A 20,704-nucleotide genomic window follows, 5' to 3' on the forward strand; every position below is an offset into this window, starting at 1 on the left:
TCCACAGTTGTGCACCTAACTTGAGACATGAGCATTTACACCAGCTCAATGGCTGGTGTAAATGCTCACCCCTAATTGTAGGCAGGTGCGTAACTGGTAGTATTGTATAACTCATATACATAAGTGCTAGGCACGCCCCTGACCCTACCCATATCCTTCTAAGGTTCACACAACCCTTGCAGTTGTGACTATAGATTTTGTTTGGGCAGTTTACAGAATCTAAACTAAGGCCCTGATGATCAGAAGTTCCACACTATCCCAAACAGCACTCTAAAATTAATACCAGAATAGCACGGGGCAATAATGCCCCTATCATCAGAGCTAATAGCATGTAAATTTAGGCACACTATTAGCTCTGATCATAGGGGGGTAATTCTGTGGGAGGATTGTGCCTGGGCGATTACAGGGGAGAGCAGTCCTTTGCTATTGCACTTTAGGAGCCCTAGGTGTCCATATAGTGAGGACACGGGGCTCCAAAGATAAGTTTATTTCTATTGCTGATATTGTAACGTTGGTTAAGTGGCAGCTGGCCATCATTGGTGAAGGTTTATTAAGTTTATTATGTTTGACTACACAAGTGATACAAATTGCACATAGCATGGTATTAAATGAAGAGCAGCCCGATGGATAAAGTGCTATACCACCTGACAGAGGTTATCATTAACCGCTGAAAGGAAGTGGATATCTCTGAGGGCACTCTTCTTCACATTTAAATTGCATTCATTTTGTAGCATTTATCCTGTTTTTTTCTGTGGGCATGACCCAAGGCACAATTCTCCTGCAGAAGTTGTTTGACAGGTCTGGGCTATCAAAAAAAGCCTGGACCTGTCAAACAGCAATGCAGTCTGAAGGTCCAGTGGACCTCCAGCCCACCCAACCCAACCCCCCCCCCCCCCCCCAGACAGAGGCCCTGCTTGCCTAGAGTCCCTATGACCCCCCCCCCCCCCCCCCCCCCGCAAGAAACCCGATCCCCTGACAGAACAGAGGGGGACCTCCAGCCCCCACCTGGTGGCCTAGCTCTCCCCCCCCAACCTGGTAGTCTAGAGGCCCCGAACCCCCCTGTACCTTTACACAATGGAGAAGGGAGTAGCATGCCCTCCTCCTTCCAGCACCACCTTCAAGATAGCGGCATCCTGCCCAGTGCATCCTTGGATGCACTGAGCGTGGCTTCACTACCATATAAAGAATAAGAAGGGAGTGCTACTCCCTTCTCCATCGTGTAAAGGTACGGGGGGAGGTTCGGGGCCTCTAGACTGTCAGGTAGAGGGGTTCTGGACCTCCAGCCCTGTCGGGGGTGGGGGGGTCAGGAGTCAGGGCTCCTGTAGTGGAGGTCAGGTCTCCTGCCAGGAGGGCTGCAGCTCTTCTGTTGGGGGGATGGGGGTCTTGCTAGCATGCAGATTCATGCTGAACAGGGCTCTTCTTTCCTCCCCAACGCTCTGTAAACTCTAATGCCAGCTTGGAGCTGGTGTAGGGATTACAGCAGTAACACACTAGTTTGGTGTGCTGCCCACTGAGCATTGGGGAGGAATACTAATGTCTCTATGTATCATGCATTTGCATGCTATTATTTATTTTATTTATTTATTGCATTTGTATCCCACATTTTCCCACCTCTTTGCAGGCTCAATGTGGCTTACAATGTATTGTTATTAGTAGATAGTAGATTAGGAGATAACAGTTAGTGTTACATGGAAAGTAGCATGATCAAGATTCAGACAAGTTAATATAAGCATTCAAAGCTGGCAAGCACGTTGTTACACATGCTCGCCATGTCCGATCCTGGGACGTAGGCAAATATGGGCGCTTGTCCAGCGCTAATGGTATCTAGCTTCTGCGTTTGCTTTTGATCATCTGGGCCTAAGAGCAGTTACTCATATAACTAATAATTAGTGCCAACTAACACCAATTAATATCAATTATAGCCAATAATTGGTAGGTAATTATCCAGCTTATTTTCGAAAGCGATCGCCGTCCATCTTCCGACACAAATCGGGAGATGGCCGGCCATCTCCTGAAGCCGACCAAATCGGTATAATGGAAAGCCGATTTTGGGCGGCTCCAACTGCTTTCCGTCGCAGAGCCGGTGAAAGTTCAAGGGGACGTTTCGGAAGGGTATGGAAGGTGGGACGGGGGCGTGGTTATGAGATTGAAAAAAGACGGCCGGCTCTGACGAGCATTTCGCCGGCTTCACTTGGTCCATTTATTTTTACGGCCAAGCCTCAAAAAAGTGCCCCAATTGACCAGATGACCACCAGAGGGAATCGGGGATCACCTCCCCTTACTCCCCCAGCGGTCACCACCCCCTCCCACCCAAAAAAAAAAACACTTTTTTGCCAGCCTCTGCCAGCCTGAAATGTCATACCCAGCTCCCTGACAGCAGTATGCAAGTCCCTGGAGCAGTTTTTAGTGGGTGCAGTGCACTTCAGGCAAATGGACCCAACCCATCCCCCCCCTACCTGTTACACTTGTGGTGGTAAATGGGAGCCCTCCAAACCCCCCCAAAAACTCACTGTACCCACATCTAGGTGCCCCCCTTCACCCATAGGGGCTATAGTAATGGTGTAGAGTTGTGGGGAGTGGGTTTTGGAGGGGGTTTGGGGGGCTCAGCACACAAGGTAAGGGAGCTACGCACCTGGTAGCTTTTTCTGAAGTCTACTGCAGTGTAATGGTGTAGAGTTATAGGGAGTGGGTTTTGGGGGGGATTTGGGGGGCTCAGCACCCAAAGTAAGGGAGCTATGCACCTGGGAGCTATTTTATTTTATTTTCTTTAGAAGTGCCTCCTTGGGTGATCGGTTGGTGTCCTGGCATGTCAGGGGGACTAGTGCACTACAAATGCTGGCTCCTCCCATGACCAAATGCCTTGAATTTGGCCGGGTTTGAGATCGCCGGCATTAGTTTCCATTATGGGCGAAAAACGATGCCAGCCATCTCAAACCCAGTCATCATTGACATTTGGCCGGCCCCAACTGTATTATCGAAACGAAAGATGGCCGGCCATCTTTTTCGATAATACGGTTCAGGACCGCTTTTTGTGGTGCCGGCCATCTATATGGCCGGCGCCGTTCGATTATGCCCCTCTATTCTGACACTATTGTATAAGTTGAGCATGCAACTCTGCATGTTAAGGGTACAATTGTGCACATAAGTTTATAGAATTAGGGGGATGGGGGCAATTCTGTAAAGGTCACCAAATGTTAGGCACCAAGATGCATCACCCAGATTCTGTTATAGAGCATAAGCGAGCATAATTCAGCATTTACATAAGTACATAAGTATTGCCATACTGGGAAAGACCAAAGGTCCATCAAGCCCAGCATCCTGTTTCCAACAGTGGCCAATCCAGGTCACAAACACCTGGCAAGATCCCAAAAAAGTACAAAACATTCTATACTGCTTATCCCAGAAATAGTGGATTTTCCCCAAGTCCATTTAATAATGGTCTATGGACTTTTCCTTTAGGAAGCCGTCCAAACCTTTTTTAAACTCCACTAAGCTAACTGCCTTTACCACATTCTCTGGCAACGAATTCCAGAGTTTAATTACACGTTGAGTGAAGAAAATTTTTTCCGATTCTTTTTAAATTTACTACATTGTAGCTTCATCACATGCCCCCTAGTCCTAGTATTTTTGGAAAGCATAAACAGACACTTCACATCTACCTGTTCACTCATTTATTTTATAGACCTCTATCATATCTCCTCTCGGCTGCTTTTTCTTCAAGATGAAGAGCCCTAGCCGCTTTAGCCTTTGCTGATAGGGAAGTCGTCCCATCCCCTTTATCATTTTCGTCGCCCTTCTCTGTACCTTTTCTAATTCCATTATATCTTTTTTGAGATGCGGCGACCAGAAGTGAACACAATATTCGAAGTGCGGTTGCACCATGAAGTGAAAGAAAGGCATTATAACATCCTCATTTTTGTTTTCCATTCCTTTCCTCATAATACCTAACATTCTATTTGCTTTCTTAGCCGCAGCAGCACACTGAGCAGAATGTTTCAACGTATCATCAACGACGACACCTAGATCCCTTTCTTGGTCTGTGACTCCTAACGTGGAACCTTGCATGACGTAGCTATAATTCAGGTTCCTCTTTCCCACATGCATCACTTTGCACTTGCTCACATTAAACGGCATCTGCCATTTAGACGCCCAGTCTCCCAGTCTCGTAAGGTCCTCTTGTAATTTTTCACAATCGTCCCGCGATTTAATGACTTTGAATAACTTTGTGTCAGCAGCAAATTTAATTACCTCACTAGTTACTCCCATCTCTAGGTCATTTATAAATATGTTAAAAAGCAGCGGTCCCAGCACAGACCCCTGGGGAACCCCACTAACTACCCTTCTCCATTGAGAATAGTGACCATTTAACCCTACTCTCTGTTTTCCATCTTTTAAACCAGTTGTTAATCCACAATTAAAAACTACCTCCTATCCCATGATTCTCCAATTTCCTCTGGAGTCTTTCATCAGGTACTTTGTCAAACGCCTTCTGAAAATCCAGATACACAATATCAACCGGCTCACCTTTATCCACATGTTTGTTCATCCCTTCAAAGAAATGTAGTAGATTGGTGAGGCAAGATTTCCCTTCACTAAATCCATGTTGACTTTGTCTCATTAATCAATACTTTTGAATATGCTCTGTAATTTTGTTCTTTATAATAGTCTCTACCATTTTGCTCATCACCAATGTCAGACTTGCCAGATCAGATCTTGGCTGAGCCCCTAGCCCAGAAAAGATGGAAAGTTGTAGGCTAATAAAGGTGCAACCATGTCCATATCCCAAGCATTCCTCGCCTCTGTCGCTTTCTTCTTGATGCATTCAAAGGGGAGTAGATAATGGGAGCGAAGGCAAAGCAGGAATACCCAGGCAGCAGATAAGGCTAGACAGAGGTATGTTATTGGAAAGGTTAAACAACTGTTCCCTATTTAAACATTCACCCCGCTCATAATTTTAACCTGCTTAGCCTTTCTTTATACAGGAGCCTTTTCTAATTCTACTATATCCTTTTTTTATATGAGTAGAACAGAACTAAATACAGTACTCAAGGTGTGGTTGCACCAGGGATCTATGCAGGGACATAATCTGGTCGATATTCAAAATGATTTAACCAGCCAGAAATAGCTACTGATCTGTTAAATCTCTTGTTCTGGGCTATCCACTAATTTTCAGCAGCACTTAACCGGTTATCGCCACTGAAAGTTAGCGGTTAGTGCCTAATTGAAAACTGGCTATTTTGAGGGTGTTTCAGGGGTGGAGTCAGCAGTTGGCTGGTTAAGTGCCAATATCCAGCATTTAACCAGCAAGGGTAACCACATAAAGCACAGTCCTATCTTTATGCGGTAACACATACTGCTTAAGCTCTGAATATCAACTTTGTGTTAGCTGGGTTTGCATAAACTGGATACTCAGTGCCGAAGCCCGGACATAGCCTGACATTGAATATCCAGGAATAATGTTGGTGGTAGTCAACAAAACACTCATCACCGCCGGCTGAATATTTACCCCAATTATATTTTCAGTTTCGTTCTCCATCTCTTTTTGATTAATTTCTAACATCTTATGTGCTTTTTTAGCAACCTCAACACACTGGACTCAAAATTTACTCATATTGAGCTGAAGATCATTTTCTTGGGTACTGACTCCATACTCATAACTCAACACTAACTACCCTTCTCCATTGTGAATACTGCCCATTTAACCCCACTCTCTGTTTCCTATCCTTCAACCAGTTTTTAATCCACAATAGGACATTTCCTCCTATCCCATGACCCTCCAATTTCCTCTGTAGCCTTTCATGAGGTACTTTGTCAAACGCCTTTTGAAAATCCAGATACACAATATCAACCGGCTCCCCTTTGTCCACATGTTTGTTTACTCCTTCAAAGAATTGAAGTAAATTGGTCAGGCAAGATTTCCCCACACAAAAGCCGTGCTGACTCGGTCTTAGTAATCCATGTCCTCGGATGTGCTCTATAATTTTGTTTTTAATAATAGCCTCTACCATTTTCCCCAGCACCGACGTCAGACTCACCGGTCTATAATTTCCCGGATCTCCCCTGGAGCCTTTTTTAAAAATGGGCGTTACATTGGCCACCCTCCAATCTTCCGGTACCACGCTCGATTTTAAGGATAAGTTGCACATCACTAGCAGTAGCTCCGCAAGCTCATTTTTCAGTTCTATCAGTACCAGTATGAATACCATCCGGTCCCGGAGATTTGCTACTCTTCAGTTTGCCGAACTGCCCCATTACGTCCTCCAGGTTTACCGTGAAGTCAATAAGTTTCTCCAACTCGTCCGCTTGAAATACCATTTCCGACACCGGTATCCCACCCAAATCTTCCTCGGTGAAGACCGAAGCAAAGAATTCATTCAGTCTCTCCGCTACGTCTTTGTCTTCCTTGATCGCCCCTTTTACCCCTCGGTCATCCAGCGGCCCAACCGATTCTTTTGCTGGCTTCCTGCTTTTAATATACCGAAAAAAAATTTTACTATGTTTTTTTGCCTCTAATGCTATCTTTTTTTCGTAATCCCTCTTGGCCTTCTTTATCTGCGCCTTGCATTTGCTTTTACACACCTTATGCTGCTTCTTGTTATTTTCAGACGGTTCCTTCTTCCATTTTCTGAAGGCGTTTCTTTTACCCTAATAGCTTCCTTCACCTCACTTTTCAACCAGGCTGGCTGTCTTTTGGAGTTCCGTCTTTCTTTTCTAATTTGCGGAATATGTATGGCCTGGGCCTCCAGGATGGTATTTTTGAACAGCGTCCACGCCTGTTGTACAGTTTTTACTCTCTCAGTTGCCCCCCTAAGTTTTTTTTTACCGTTCTTCTCATTTTATCATAGTCTCCTTTTTTAAAGTTAAACACTAACGTATTTGACTTTCTGTGTACAGTTACTTCAAGGTCAATATCAAAACTGATCATATTATGGTCACTGTTATCAAGCGGCCCCAGTACCATAACGTCCCTCACCAGATCATGCGCTCCACTAAGGACCAAGTCTACAGTAGTGGTTGTTAACCTGCAGTAAGCACATGTTAATGCTTACCGCGGCTTAGTAAAACGGCCCCTTTGTGAATTTATGTATTTTTTGCACACAAGCCCATTTATATAGAATTGTGCAAATTTTGCCCTTAGCAAACAGTAACATTTTGCATGTAATGCTTTACACACAAAATTTAACTAGAGTTCTGAATTAGTGAGATTATATCATGCAAAGCAGTTCATAAGTTCACAGTTCCCACAAAAAAACAGCCCACGATGACATCCACACAATTGGGTTTTCACAAAAGCAATATTTTCATATCTCAGTGAATTGTAGTTGTGTTTTTCATTTAGGACTTAAAAGATACATTTCTGGTGTACGTTTGGTACAGAACGCATTTGCATTTACAAAAATGTGCCACAGATATGCAGAGAATCCCATGGGTTAGTACATCAGCACTTATGGTCATTGAACAAACCGAAGAATATTTTATCTCATGTTGGTGCAGCCTTAACTAAATAAATGAAATAATTACATTGAGGTAAATTTGGAATGCTTTGTATGCACTAAGTATTGATGGTGCCCCCTTTCCTCATATAATAGGCTAGGAATATTAATATACACATATTTAGTATACAGCACCTGCTGCACACCTGATTTAATAGCAGAATTGTTTATATCAGTTGCTATAAATCACTATCTTAATACATTGCACATAAAACAAGAGGCAGGTTGAAACTTGTGCGCTCAGTCTACTTCCAATTTCCACAGATGTGGCAGTGCAAATTCCTTGCACAGGTGCACTACTAGAACTTAAAATAACAAGTCTGAAAATCTGAATCTGCATTTCCTTAAAACATGTTTATTGATATGGATGTTCATTAAAAAGCTTAGTTATCAATTTGGGCTACTGTTAAAACATTATTTTACTGCTAACTCGTACTATTTTAATACAGGCCCCATTTTATGTAATAAGACCTGAGGTTAACAGTAAAATAACACATCTTAATGGTAGCCCACACTGATAACTGCACCCCTAAGAAATGAAAGCCATAAATAGAGTTACACATTTTGAACTAGATTCTATAAATGGCGCCAAACAAATCGGTGCTGAAAAATTACAGTGCTGAGCGCTATTCTATTAAGGAGCTGCGTCCTTTATAATATAGCGCTAAGCGCATAAACGACACATAACTTTAGTCGCTAATTGAGTCCATTCTGTAACAATGCACGTAAATTCTGAGAACGCCCTCTCAATACACCCCATTCCATGCCTCCTTGATATTACACACTGTAGGAGTTTCAACACAGCGTTATAGAATACCATGTGTGTGTAACTCCCGTTTAATACCAATAATTGGTTGTTAGCAGCCAATTATTGGTGTTGATTGGCTCATTAATCAGTTAAGTTACTGATCTGCACTTGCAACTTGTCACCATATATAGAATCTGGGGATATAGGTTCTCAGAACTGACAGTGAGTGACTGAATTAGGAAACCATGGAGGTATTTGCTAAAGGAAATATACTAAAATGTATTTCTTGATAGGTTGCTGCTGTAAGTGCCTTTGCTCAGACTCTGCGAAGATACACATCTCTTAATCACCTGGCTCAGGCAGCTCGAGCTGTGCTCCAGAATACATCCCAAATCAACCAGATGCTCAGTGACCTCAACCGTGTTGACTTTGCCAATGTCCAGGTAAAATAAAGCTATATAAAAGTTGTATAGCTGCTACCCTTTCTGATGAGAAGCCTTTCAGTGAGCAAATATCCAGTAGTTTGATCAGTAATAAAAGATCTAATTACTTTTAACTAATTAATTTTTGCAGTAAGTAACGTAAATATTTCTCTTATTGTGTCTAAAGGGGTTTGTTTAGCATATACAAAATTGGCTCTAAAGCTAACTCAGTGCAAATAAAACACATTTATGGCTGTTAAAACATGTGTGTTAGTGAACACTTGTGGTAACACTAATACTACATCAGCCCCTAAATATATAAAGCTTTAATATACACAGAGGGGCATTTTCGATATGACATCTAAATCCGATTTTGGACGTTTTGTGAAAAAAGTCCAAAAATTCAGTAGTGAACATGGCCATTTTCAAACCAGAAAAAACATCTTAACTTTTTGTATCAAAAATGGCCATTTGCTAGATGTTTTGTGCTCAATGAGTCTATATTTTTGGACCATTAAAAAAAAAAAGTCCAAGGGAAGAATGCACAAAACAAGCCATTAGGATATATATAGAGAGGGGGGGGCAGCATTCTTAGTAGACTAGCCACATAGACATCCCAGCAAAGCAGTGGGGTACTCTAGAGGGCACTGCAGTAGACTTCACAAAAAAAGTCCCAGGTACACATATCACCATTACCCCATTATATTGTATAGGGAGCCCTCCAAAACCCACTAAAAACCTATTGTACCCAACTGTACACCACTACAATAGCCTTTATGTTTGCAGGTGTTACTTATATGTGGTTACAGTAGGTTTTTGGTGAGTTTTGGAGGGCTCACACACCACAAGTGTAGCAGTTAGAGTGGGATATGGGCCTGGATCCTCTTCTCTACAGTGCACTGCACTGACCCCTAGACTACTCCAGGGACCAGCTTGCTGCTCTAATAGGATTGGCCATAACATCTGAAGCTGTCATAGAGACTGGTATGTACTCTTTATTTAAAAGCAAAAAATGGCTATATTAATTACATTTATAACCAGCCTTTATTCAAGGCGGGTAACAATAGTCACGTACATAGTGTTAACCAGTAGTCACATACATAGTTGTAAACAATAGTCATATACATAGTCTTACATTATAGTAACATACATGTTCTCGCGCAGTAGTCGCCTATATAGTTTTAGATGGGTAGCAGTCGCAAACATATGCAGATGAAATTTGTCTACAAAATGTAGAATATTGTCTACAAAATGGTGTCACACATGCAAAACAAAGTGAACAACTAAAATCCACTAATAATCACACATTGTGTGGGAGGAAAAGACCTCAAAACATCACAATAAATTTCCACCCACCTAATTCATGGGTTGGGGAAAAAGAAGGAGGAGGAGTAGCCTAGTGGTTAGTGCAGTGGACCTTGATCCTGGGGAACTGAGCTCAATTCCCACTGCAGCTCCCTGTGACTCTCTGAGTAAGTCACCTAACCCTCCATTGCCCCTGGTACAAAATAAGTACCTGAATATATGTAAACCACTTTGAATATAGTTGCAAAAAAACCTCAGAAAGGCAGTGTATCAAGTCCCCTTTCCCTCTCCCTACACAATGTGTGGGTTATTAGTGGATTTTAATTGTTCACTTTGTTTTGCATATAGTCTTTCTTTTCACATTTTTTGGGAGTGGGAGGGGGTCAGTGACCACTGGAGGAGTAAGGGAGGGATCTTGCCATAATCTCTCCAGTGGTGATTCAGGGCACCTTTTTGTGATTTAGTTGTGATTTAAACAGGTCTCAACCAACACATATAACTTTTAGCCCTGGACATTTTTGCTTTGTTCCATTATGGCACAAAAAGTCCATGTTCAAATCTCACTCCCAACATGCCCCCCACCCCCACGTGATTTGGATACACTACTTATAAACTACATAGAAAAACATCTTTAAAATGGGTTTCAAAAATAGTGATTGGAAGTTTTGGCAAAAACCAAAAAAATGTCCATCTTCTTTGTGCCACGTTTTGGATATTTTTCTGTTTTGAAAATGAGCCCACAATGTAATTTATTATTCATTGAATAAGCACACATAATTTCTTGTAATACTCTCCTTCTTGAGAGTGACTTGTGTCCTTATCTAAAGAAACAACTGTTACAAAATAGAGAAATATATGTTCTGTGTTTGTAGTTTGATGCCGAAGTATGGGTCAATATTAAGTCACCACATCAGCATTTCTTTTGAAATGCTACCTGCATGCAGTCAAAAAATAAGTGGTATTTACTTCCATTGCCCACATAGTGGCTACTGCTGATTGAGGGTGCTCAACTAAGTACATATAAACTTGTTCATTAAAAAAAAAATTTAAACCATGGTGGGTCTTGGATACAATTGGCCAGGCCTTATGTAAATTCAGGGCACAGCAAGTGGTGCACCCATAAGAAGAACTCATGGCCAGAAGTAGAGCTAGTACTGAAAATCCCAGTAGTCTCTCTTCCTTCTCAAACCCCAGCATATCCCCACCAGTTTACTCCCACCTCACTACTCTTCTCCCCCATCTTCCCTCAGTTCAGCTTGGCCAGTGCATAGCACCCATACTCTCCCCCATCCATCCAGTTCTCAACTGTCTTTAAAATCAAGCATAGTTCTGGAAGATTGGAGGGTGGCCAATGTAATGCCGATTTTTAAAAAAGGTTCCAGAGGAGATCCGGGAAATTATAGACCAGTGAGCCTGACGTCGGTGCCGGGCAAAATGGTAAGAGAGTATTATAAAGAACAAAATTACAGAGAATATTCAAAAGCATGGATTAATAAGACAAAGCCAAGAAATCTCTGGATATTCAGTGCTGGTCACCAGAAATGGTCCTGCATTGAATATCTGGGGTCAGCGCCGATCATAGCACTTATGCCAGCTGCCTTCCGTGGGCTGAATATCGGCCTCTTGGTCTTCAACATCTCAGCTAGTTTCACTGAAGTAAAGAAAAAAAATGTGGTAGTAACATTTGTTCCTTTGTTCAAGAAAAGGTGCTTAATTTCAGCATTTGCTGCAAACTAGAATTTGATTCCAAAGTTTATCAGGTGTTTGTACACCTTGCTTTAGTAGGAAAAAGCTGCTAGCCAACCATGGTTTCTCCTGGCTTTTAGCAAGCAATGCAATTCTCAGTGAAGTCACTCCAGGCATGTAAAACTAATCCAAATACATCTTTCTTCAACCAAACTGATCTTGTCAACTTTGTCAAACCACACTCATTATAAAATTTCCTGGAATCTGTTTCATGGCATAGTGTCAACAAAAAAATCTGAATCTCCATACAGTTAGTCTAAGACTTTCCATGGACTGGCCATTTGCATTGTAGGTTCCACAGGTATATAAAATTGCAATGAAAACATTGAGTTCCTTGAAAGAAATTGTCCAGTATTCATCTTGAAACTTTCCCCTTGCCTCAGTTTTACCTTTTTATACGACAGAGGATAGTTTCAATAAGGCACTACCATATGCCTTCTGTACTGTGCTAAATTTATTAGACAAAGATCTGTGACTTTTCCCACATCAAACAATCCAGATTGAGAACCATTACAAAAAATAGTCCCACCCACAGATTCCACTACTTCACTCTAAACAAAGCCACAGTAAGATGGCTGAAACATCAAAGGGGTCAATTTGACCGCTTTGGTTTTTCTAGATATGATCACATATCTTGTAAAGTACAGTAGCTACCCCCTTGAAACTTACATGTGACTTAAAACACCAATAAGAATGAGAAGTCATAGGAGTAGCCTAATGTTTAGAACATTGAGTTAGAACAGCAAAATAACAGCTGTACCTAAATATAACTTGCCTTGATCTACTACTGGAATGGTGTCAGCTAAATACTAATATAAATGTCATTTCTATGAGTAGCCATGAATATTATCCAATCCAAAGCACTTCATCCAGAGGATTGAATCAAAATACTCATAGCAAATGTTTGTACCATACAGTCAATGCCCAAGGTCACAGCCAGAGCATACATAAAGATGCCAAAGTACATGGCTGTGAATGTCATCCCTTTACCCACTTGAAAGTGCAGCATTCTAAGTGGGATCTCAAGTCCCAAAAGCATCACACTACCAGTCTATTTCCTCCATACTTTCCCCACCTTCTCTGCTTCGCCTCATCTTACAGTGGTAGACACAAAGCAGCATTAGTTTTCCTTTCTACAGGGGCCTCAACCCTAGGGTGAGGAGCTCATCTTGATAATCAGCATTCAAAGGGAATATGTTCTAGACATGAGAGAACCTTTGACATCGACAACTTGGATCAGTGTTCTCTGTGGCAGATTTTTCAACAACCTTCAGAGTTCTTCTGCAGTTATTTGGATGAACATTGAAGTATTAATATGCTTAGAGAACCAAGCATGGAGGAGGGACAAATGACCTCTGCCCCTTTGCTGGGAAACCCCTAGAATATAGGACTTTGCTATAGCCACCGCATCCATATGTAGGCCACAGATTATACCCAGGCTACAGAATCAGTTCCTGGATAAACTTAGCTGATTGCTTCATCCTCATGCATACTCCCTGCATTCTAATCTTCTGCCTTCCTTTTGTCGACAGCCACATTCAAATCCTCTTGAGATAGCCCTCTATACCTGAGAGTATAAATGGGCTCTCGCACCCCCACTCCAACCCCCGATAAAAGTTCTCAACCACTGGGGGAAAATGATTGATCTTTTCATATCCTTTAATCCTAATACAACTAGTATACTGGTTGCAAAACAGCTCTAGCGAATGAGCTAGATTCTTCTATACAGTTATGCATGAATGAGCAGATATTCCTTTTAGCTCTAAACTTACATCTCATCAAATTAGGCCTACTGCTGCTACTTTGGGCATCTTGGATTTTGCTTCACTGCGTATGACCTGCAAAACATCTACCTGGTCCTCTTTTCATTATTGCTTAAACCAGCCTGTAGCCCAACCCAGCACAGTGCCTTTGATTATGCATGGCTAGCCACTCTGTCTTTATAATCTAATAAGTCTAACAATTAACTATAATGGCTGCTTAAAACACTAATACAGTTTGACTAAGCAGCCCTAAGCTTGGGAGTTACCCACTTGTGTGCCTGATTCAGTGCAGCTTGTCAACAGAAAAAGCAGTGCTGTTTATCTGTAAGGTGTTTTCCATTGACAGCAGGATTGATAAAGCACATAATCTCTCCCACTCTCTCAGAGTTGCCCAAATTTTTTGAGCTTTAGAACTAATGGAGGAGACTACTTTACAGTATGTTCTGAGCCCTAGAAGAAATTCTGTTCTGGCGCCATTGGATGATGTCCTCCACTTGTGTGCCTTGTCAATCCTCTCTTTAGAAAATATTTATTATAGATAAGCAACATTGCTTTTTCATCATGTAAAATATACTTTACCCACAGGAAATATTTTATTATCCCCTTTATATGCTTCTTACTCTTTGCTATTCTTCCCTCTTCTATATGTTTTTCCTTTCAACTTACTTTCTTTGAACTACAGAGCTTCCACTTTATTTCTTTATTTTTTTTCCACAAGATTCATTAGCCTTTCATGCTCAGTTCCTAGTTAGGATGGCAAGAGCTTTACATATTTCATGTTTTTTTTTTAATCTCAGCACTTTTGTGAAATCATTCTTTTCCTTTTATGTTTGTGTTCACTTAGCTTCCAGACTTTGGATGGCCAAGTGATAAAGCAGCTACATTTTGATCTTGTCCAAAACTATGTCATCTGAACTGTTTGCATCCACCTTGCACATTTTAAATCTGAAGCATGATCTTCCCTGTGATCTATGCCCAATTTGTAAAGTTGACCAGAAAGCACAAATTTGTGCCCTCCATTCTTATGGGATAGCCTGTCTACCAGAGCTGCACTAGCATCTTTTGAGGGCTTCTCTGGTGGAGATCCTCTTTTGCCTACTTCTGTTGCATATAGTTCTTGAGGTACACTGGAGGAATTGCTCAAATTACCTGAGATGTTTACACTATAAATGTCCAAGATTCACCTCCACATAGCAATGTGTATACTGCTATTGCTTGGTACACTTTCAGGCTCATTTTTGAAAGAGAAGGATGCCCATCTTTCGACACAAATCGGAAGATGGGTGCCCTTCTCACAGGGTTGCCCAAATCAGTATAATCGAAAGCCGATTTTGGGCGTCCCCAACTACTTTCCGTCACGAGGACAACCAAAGTTCATGGGGGCGTGTCAGGCGTAGCCAAGGCCTGCACATCATGGACTCCTGGGCAAACTCATTCCAACTGAATACTGAAAAAACACACTGCCTCATCCTCTCATCTCAACATAACAAGTACAAACCCACATCCATAAATACCCCAGAACACACCCTCCCTACCTCAGACAGCCTAAAAATACTCGGTGTCATAATCGACCGTAATCTGACCCTTGAGAGCCAAGTAAACTCTGTAATAAAGAAAATGTTTTACTCAATGTGGAGACTCAAACGAATAAAACCGTTCTTCCCAAGGGAAATTTTTCGAAACCTAATACAATCAATGGTCCAAAGCCATACAGACTACTGCAATGGAATCTGTGTGGGATGTAAAGAACAACTCGCAAAAAAACTCCAGACCACCCAAAACACAGCTGCCAGGCTGATATTTGGTAAAACATACTTCGAAAGCGCTAAACCCCTCCAAGAAAAGCTACACTGGCTCCCAATCAAAGAACAGATCATCTTCAAAATCTGCACCATGCTCCACAAAATTATCTACGGTGTAGTCCCAGGATACATGACAGACCTCATAGATCTACCAACCAGAAACAGAATCGGATCATCACGATCATACCTAAACCTACATTACCCAAATTGCAAAGGACTGAATTACAAAACAACGTATGCATCCAGCTTCTCCTACTTAAGCGCACAACTATGGAACGGACTCCCAAAAGCAGTGAAAATAATCCATGACCATCTAAACTTCAGGAAATCACTAAAAACCACCTCTTCAAAAAGGCTTACCCCACCGATTCAACGTAAATCCCCACACACAGCAACACAACATAACCAATGATCATACTGGACAATATACAATCTTCATCCCTTCCATCCTCATGGTGCCTGATACACACCTACCTCATTTTGACCACAATATAACCTGTATTTGTTATAAACCGACTGGTGTATGCCTTTATGGTACTATGTAAGCCACATTGAGCCTGCAAATAGGTGGGAAAATGTGGGGTAAAAATGTAACAAATAAATAAATAAAGTCTGACAAAAGAGAGAAGTGCTTTGGCAATGTATTGTATAATCTCACAGTCAATGTCAGCAGAGTTAGAAAGAATTCACCCTACATAACAGAATTTGTTAGTTTCATTCAGTCAAATCGTTTTATCGTTTATTCATTTTACTATACCGTTTCAAATTGCGGTTACAAAACAAAAACGGTTTACATATTAATATAAAAATCATAATAAAAACAAACATAAAGGAACTCCATCAAATTGATAGGAAAGCAAACTAAGACAAGCATTCTTAAAAGATAACAAACACCAAATTCTTACTAAACAATTCTTCATAACAAGTACATGGGTAACATGCCTTGAAGATAACCATAGGCTTGACATAAAGTTCAGAATGAAGCTGGCTGGTACATGACCTTCTTTTTCAGGTTGATGGTGAGCCCATGGAGGGTAATTTTATAAACCACTTCCATATCTAAACTGCTGTAGGCATGTAATGGGCTGTTATAAAATTAGGTCACTTGTAAATGTAGACATGGTACAAACCTGCACATATAGTATGAATGTTCAGTTAAGAGTTAGGATAGAACATAGATGGAATTGTGATTTACATGTGCAAATATGTGCATACTGTCTGTGCCTTCAATCTAGGTACTATTACGGCTGTATTTGCACTAGTATTTTTATAAAGTCACAAAGGTGCCTATCAGGCTTATTTTCGAAAGAGAAGGGCACCCATCTGTCGACACAAATCAGGAGATGGGCGTCCTTCTCCCAGGGTCGCCCAAATTGGCATAATCGAAAGCCGATTTTGGGCGTCCTCAACTGCTTTCCGTTGCGAGGACTACCAAAGTTCATTGGGGCGTGTCAGAAGCGTAGCGAAGGCGGGACTGGGGCGTGCCTAACACATGGGCATCCTCGACCGATAATGGAAAAAAGAAGGGTGTCCCTGATGAACACTTGGACGACTTTACTTGGTCCTTTTTTTTTCCGACCAAGCCACAAAAATGTGCCCTAAACGACCAGATCACCACCGAAGGGAATTGGGGATGACCTCCCCTTACTCCCCCAGTGGTCACCAACCTCCTCCCACCCTAAAAAAAAAAACATTATAAATATTTTTTGCCAGCCTCAAATGTCATACCCAGCTCCATGACAGCAGTATGCAGATCCCTGGAGCAGTTTTAGTGGGTGCAGTGCACTTCAGGCAGGCGAACCCAGGCCCATCCCCCCCCCCCCCCACCTGTTACATTTGTAGTGGTAAATGTGAGCCATTCAAAACCCACCAGAAACCCACTGTACCCACATGTGGGTGCCCCCCTTCACCCCTTAGGGCTATGGTAGTGGTGTACAGTTGTGGAGAATGGGGTTTTTTTTTTGGGGGGGGGGTTGGGGGGCTCAGCACCCAAGGTAAGGGAGCTATGCACCTGGGAGCAATTTCTGATGTCCACTGCAGTGCCCCCTAGGGTGCCCGGTTGGTGTCCTGGCATGTGAGGGGGACCAGTGCACTATGAATGCTGGCTCCTCCCACGACCAAATGGCTTGGATTTGGTCATTTCTGAGATGGGCGTCCTCGGTTTCCATTATCGCCGAAAATCAGGGATGACCATCTCTAAGGACGTCCATCTCTAAGGTCGACCTAAATTTCACGATTTGGGCGTCCCCGACCGTATTATTGAAACGAAAGGTGGGCGCCCATCTTGTTTTGATAATACGGGTTTCCCCGCCCCTTCGCCGGGACGTCCTGCGAGGACATCCTCAGCAAAATTGGGTGCCCCTTTCGATTATGCCCCTCTATATGTCTTTATAAAATAGCACCAAAATAGGCATCTTTCTGCATGTTTAACCTAGGTTCCCTGTTGTAAAATTAACCCCAAAGAATCTACCTTCTGGGACAAATCAGTCTATGATAACCTGGATGTTCTCCAATGAGTACCCAATCATCTTTAATCAAGTCTTTAACAATTGATTCCAGCACAGTAGAAAAGGGCTGTAGATGCTTTACCTTGTCATGACTAAATACAGACTCCCCAGATCCATAAGCATCCATACAATGAAGAGTGCTGGTGTTAATATATCAGCTGCTTATTATATTTCTGGTTTATTTCTTGCATGTTGAGAATATTGTTCCAGGGGAATTCCGAACAACCAGCATTCTTTCTCAGCTATTAAGTTTTTGCTTTTTACCCCTTTTTCAAATGAACTTTTCAGTAGTTGTATTTTGACTCATATCAGTTGGCCTAGTTTTTTAGAAATGAATCTGCCGAAATTACCTGTTGCTGGCTATCTGCTGATATTCAGCAACATATATCAGCACTGACTGCCTCTGTGCCAGAGTGGTCCAGGGGCAGGGTCTGAGTGGAGGCAGCACTTATCCGGGCACCAGCGAAATTCAGTTCCAGTGCCCAGATAAATAACTGGGCAAGCAGAACCACATAAAAAGCACTCCTACCTTTGCCTGGTTTAGCTATTGGGGCACTGGCACAGAATACTGGCCGGTGCCTGGATAACTTCCAGACAGTGGCCTGAAGTCCTGTGTTCTCCCCCCCCCCCCCCCCCCCCCCCCCACGAAAAGTATTGTCATCCCCTCCTCCTCCTAATCCCACTTACCTGAAAAGCATTAGGCTCCCCCATTCAGGTCTCACTTCCTTCCCCCCAGAAGAGCATTGGGCCCCTTCCTCAAGAGCATACCTCCACCCAACTAGGATCCCTCTACTCCCTGCCCCAACCCCCTTTAGGTTCCCCCGGCCTATCATTAAAATCCCGGGTAGTCTAGGGGATAAAGGGCAAGCACAATTCTCACTTGTTCCTACCCATTGTGGTTCCTGTATCAAAGTGGTTGCTGGGACCTCTAGCAGCAATCTGGCAGTTCTAGCGGTAGTTTGAAACCACAGCTTCACACTCACTGTGTAACACAATGGATACAAGAAGAAGCTCTTACTTCAATTAATGTCAATTTATGTAAATTTAAGTGGAGAAAAAAGGCTTCAGTATCGCCACCCAGCCAGAGATTATCCGACTATAAGGCGTTGGCCCGGCGCACCATCATCTCGCCAAAAAAACTCCACAATGTCTCGATGGGGACATTACAGCAATTTGTAGGTTTCCTGAATCAATGTCACCCTAAGATAAAGTTTGAAATGGTTTGTGACAAACAGCACATCTCATTTTTGGATGTATGGATCGAAAAGCAAACCGATGGTTTTAAGACCACGGTGTTTTCAAAATCCACCGATAGGAACTTTTTGTTGCATTTTTCCAGCATGCATCCTCCACATATGAAACAGAACATCCCGTTTGCACAGTTTCTAAGACACAGTAGAATTTGTTCATCTGATCAGGAATTTAAACAAAGCATTAAATCATATTGTAAAAAAGGCAGCAAAAAGAGCATGGTACAACCCAAGAGAATCACTCTTGCAATACAAAGTGATCCAACAGCAAGAGGATATTTTATCTTTCGTCATAAAATACAATACACACACTACCAGGTTGAGCCAGACTATAAGGAAACATTTTGAACTATTAAAAACACACCCAGTTCTAGCTAATGCAAATATTCTATTTTCTTACCAAAGAGGTAGTAACTTAGGAGATAGGCTAAGCTTCAATGATGTCTGGAGCCAGAAGAAGGACAACAACAGTAAAGGGTTCCACAAAAAATGTGGCCATTGTTCCATATGCCATATAATGGCAGAGGGAGATGTTTTTATACATCCAAAGACAGGAAAGAAATGCACTTTCCGATCCATCACCTCATGTGACACCACAGGGGTGGTGTATTTAATTATATGCCCCTGCAACCTTATGTATATAGGTCAAACCACAAGATCATTAAAGACACGACTGATGGAACACCGTTCTTGTTTAAAGCTTTCAAAAAGGGAAGCCCCTATGGTAACTCATTGTGAGACAGCGGGCCATGTGTTTGATAACTTAAGATGTACAGTTTTGGAGCATTTACGACCCACGCAAAGAAGGGGAGACCAGAGACGTTGATTGCGACAATTAGAGCAAAAATGGATCTTCTACTTTAAGACAACTGAACCAGAAGGATTGAACATTAGGGTTGAGTGGGCAGCACTTTTTTGACTCACGAGGATGAGGTGTGTGACAGTGGCGAACTTGACTGGATAATTCAAAATGATGACGTATGGGTTGATGGATGTCTGTGATTGGCAAAATGATGGGGAGGAGTAGTACTCATTGATTGAAAAATGAAGGCGCGTGATAGCACCAGTTCTCATCTTCGGAGTGCAGCAGACTTTAGACGTTTTGCAAAAAATGTCCACAATCTGAATAAGAAAGAAGTTCATTTTCCAAAAAGAAAAACGTCTGTTATTTTGTTTTAGAAAATACTGCTTCTAACAAGGTTTTGTGCTTTGGACGTTTTGTTTTTTGGTTCATTTTCAAAACAAAAACGTCCAAGTGAAAAATGTAGAAAATCAAGCCATTGGGATTTAGGTGGGGCCAGCATTTTTAGTAGACTGGCCTCCCAGACATCCCAGAAGATAAATGAGGCACCCTAGGGGGCACTGCAGTGGACTTCAAACATGCTCCCAGGTACATATCTCACCATTGCTCCCTTATCTTGTCTGCTGAGCCCCCCAAAGCCCACTGCCCACAGCTGTGCACAATAGCCCTAAAGGGTGAAAGGGGGCACCTATATGTGAGTACAGTGGGTTTCTGGTGAGTTTTGGAGGGCTCACAGTTTCCACCACAAATGTGACAGGTAGAAGGAGATAGGGACCAGAGTCCCCTATGCCAAGGTGCAGTGCACTGACCACTACACTACTGCAGGGACCTGCATGCTTCTCTAATAGACCTGGCTCTAACATCTG

General features: G+C 42.3%; 1 protein-coding gene across 1 annotated transcript in view; it reads left to right on the plus strand.

Annotated features, from left to right (window-relative positions):
* RFX3 (regulatory factor X3) overlaps positions 1-20,704 on the plus strand; it is a 604,963-nt gene that overhangs the window by 542,989 nt on the left and 41,270 nt on the right. The window contains exon 13 of the mRNA XM_030193816.1: positions 8,535-8,684. Coding sequence (XP_030049676.1) covers positions 8,535-8,684 — 150 coding nt within the window. The remainder of the gene's footprint in view (positions 1-8,534; positions 8,685-20,704) is intronic.

The sequence above is a fragment of the Microcaecilia unicolor genome, chromosome 2 (genome assembly GCF_901765095.1).
Source record: "Microcaecilia unicolor chromosome 2, aMicUni1.1, whole genome shotgun sequence".
Lineage (NCBI taxonomy): Eukaryota > Metazoa > Chordata > Amphibia > Gymnophiona > Siphonopidae > Microcaecilia > Microcaecilia unicolor.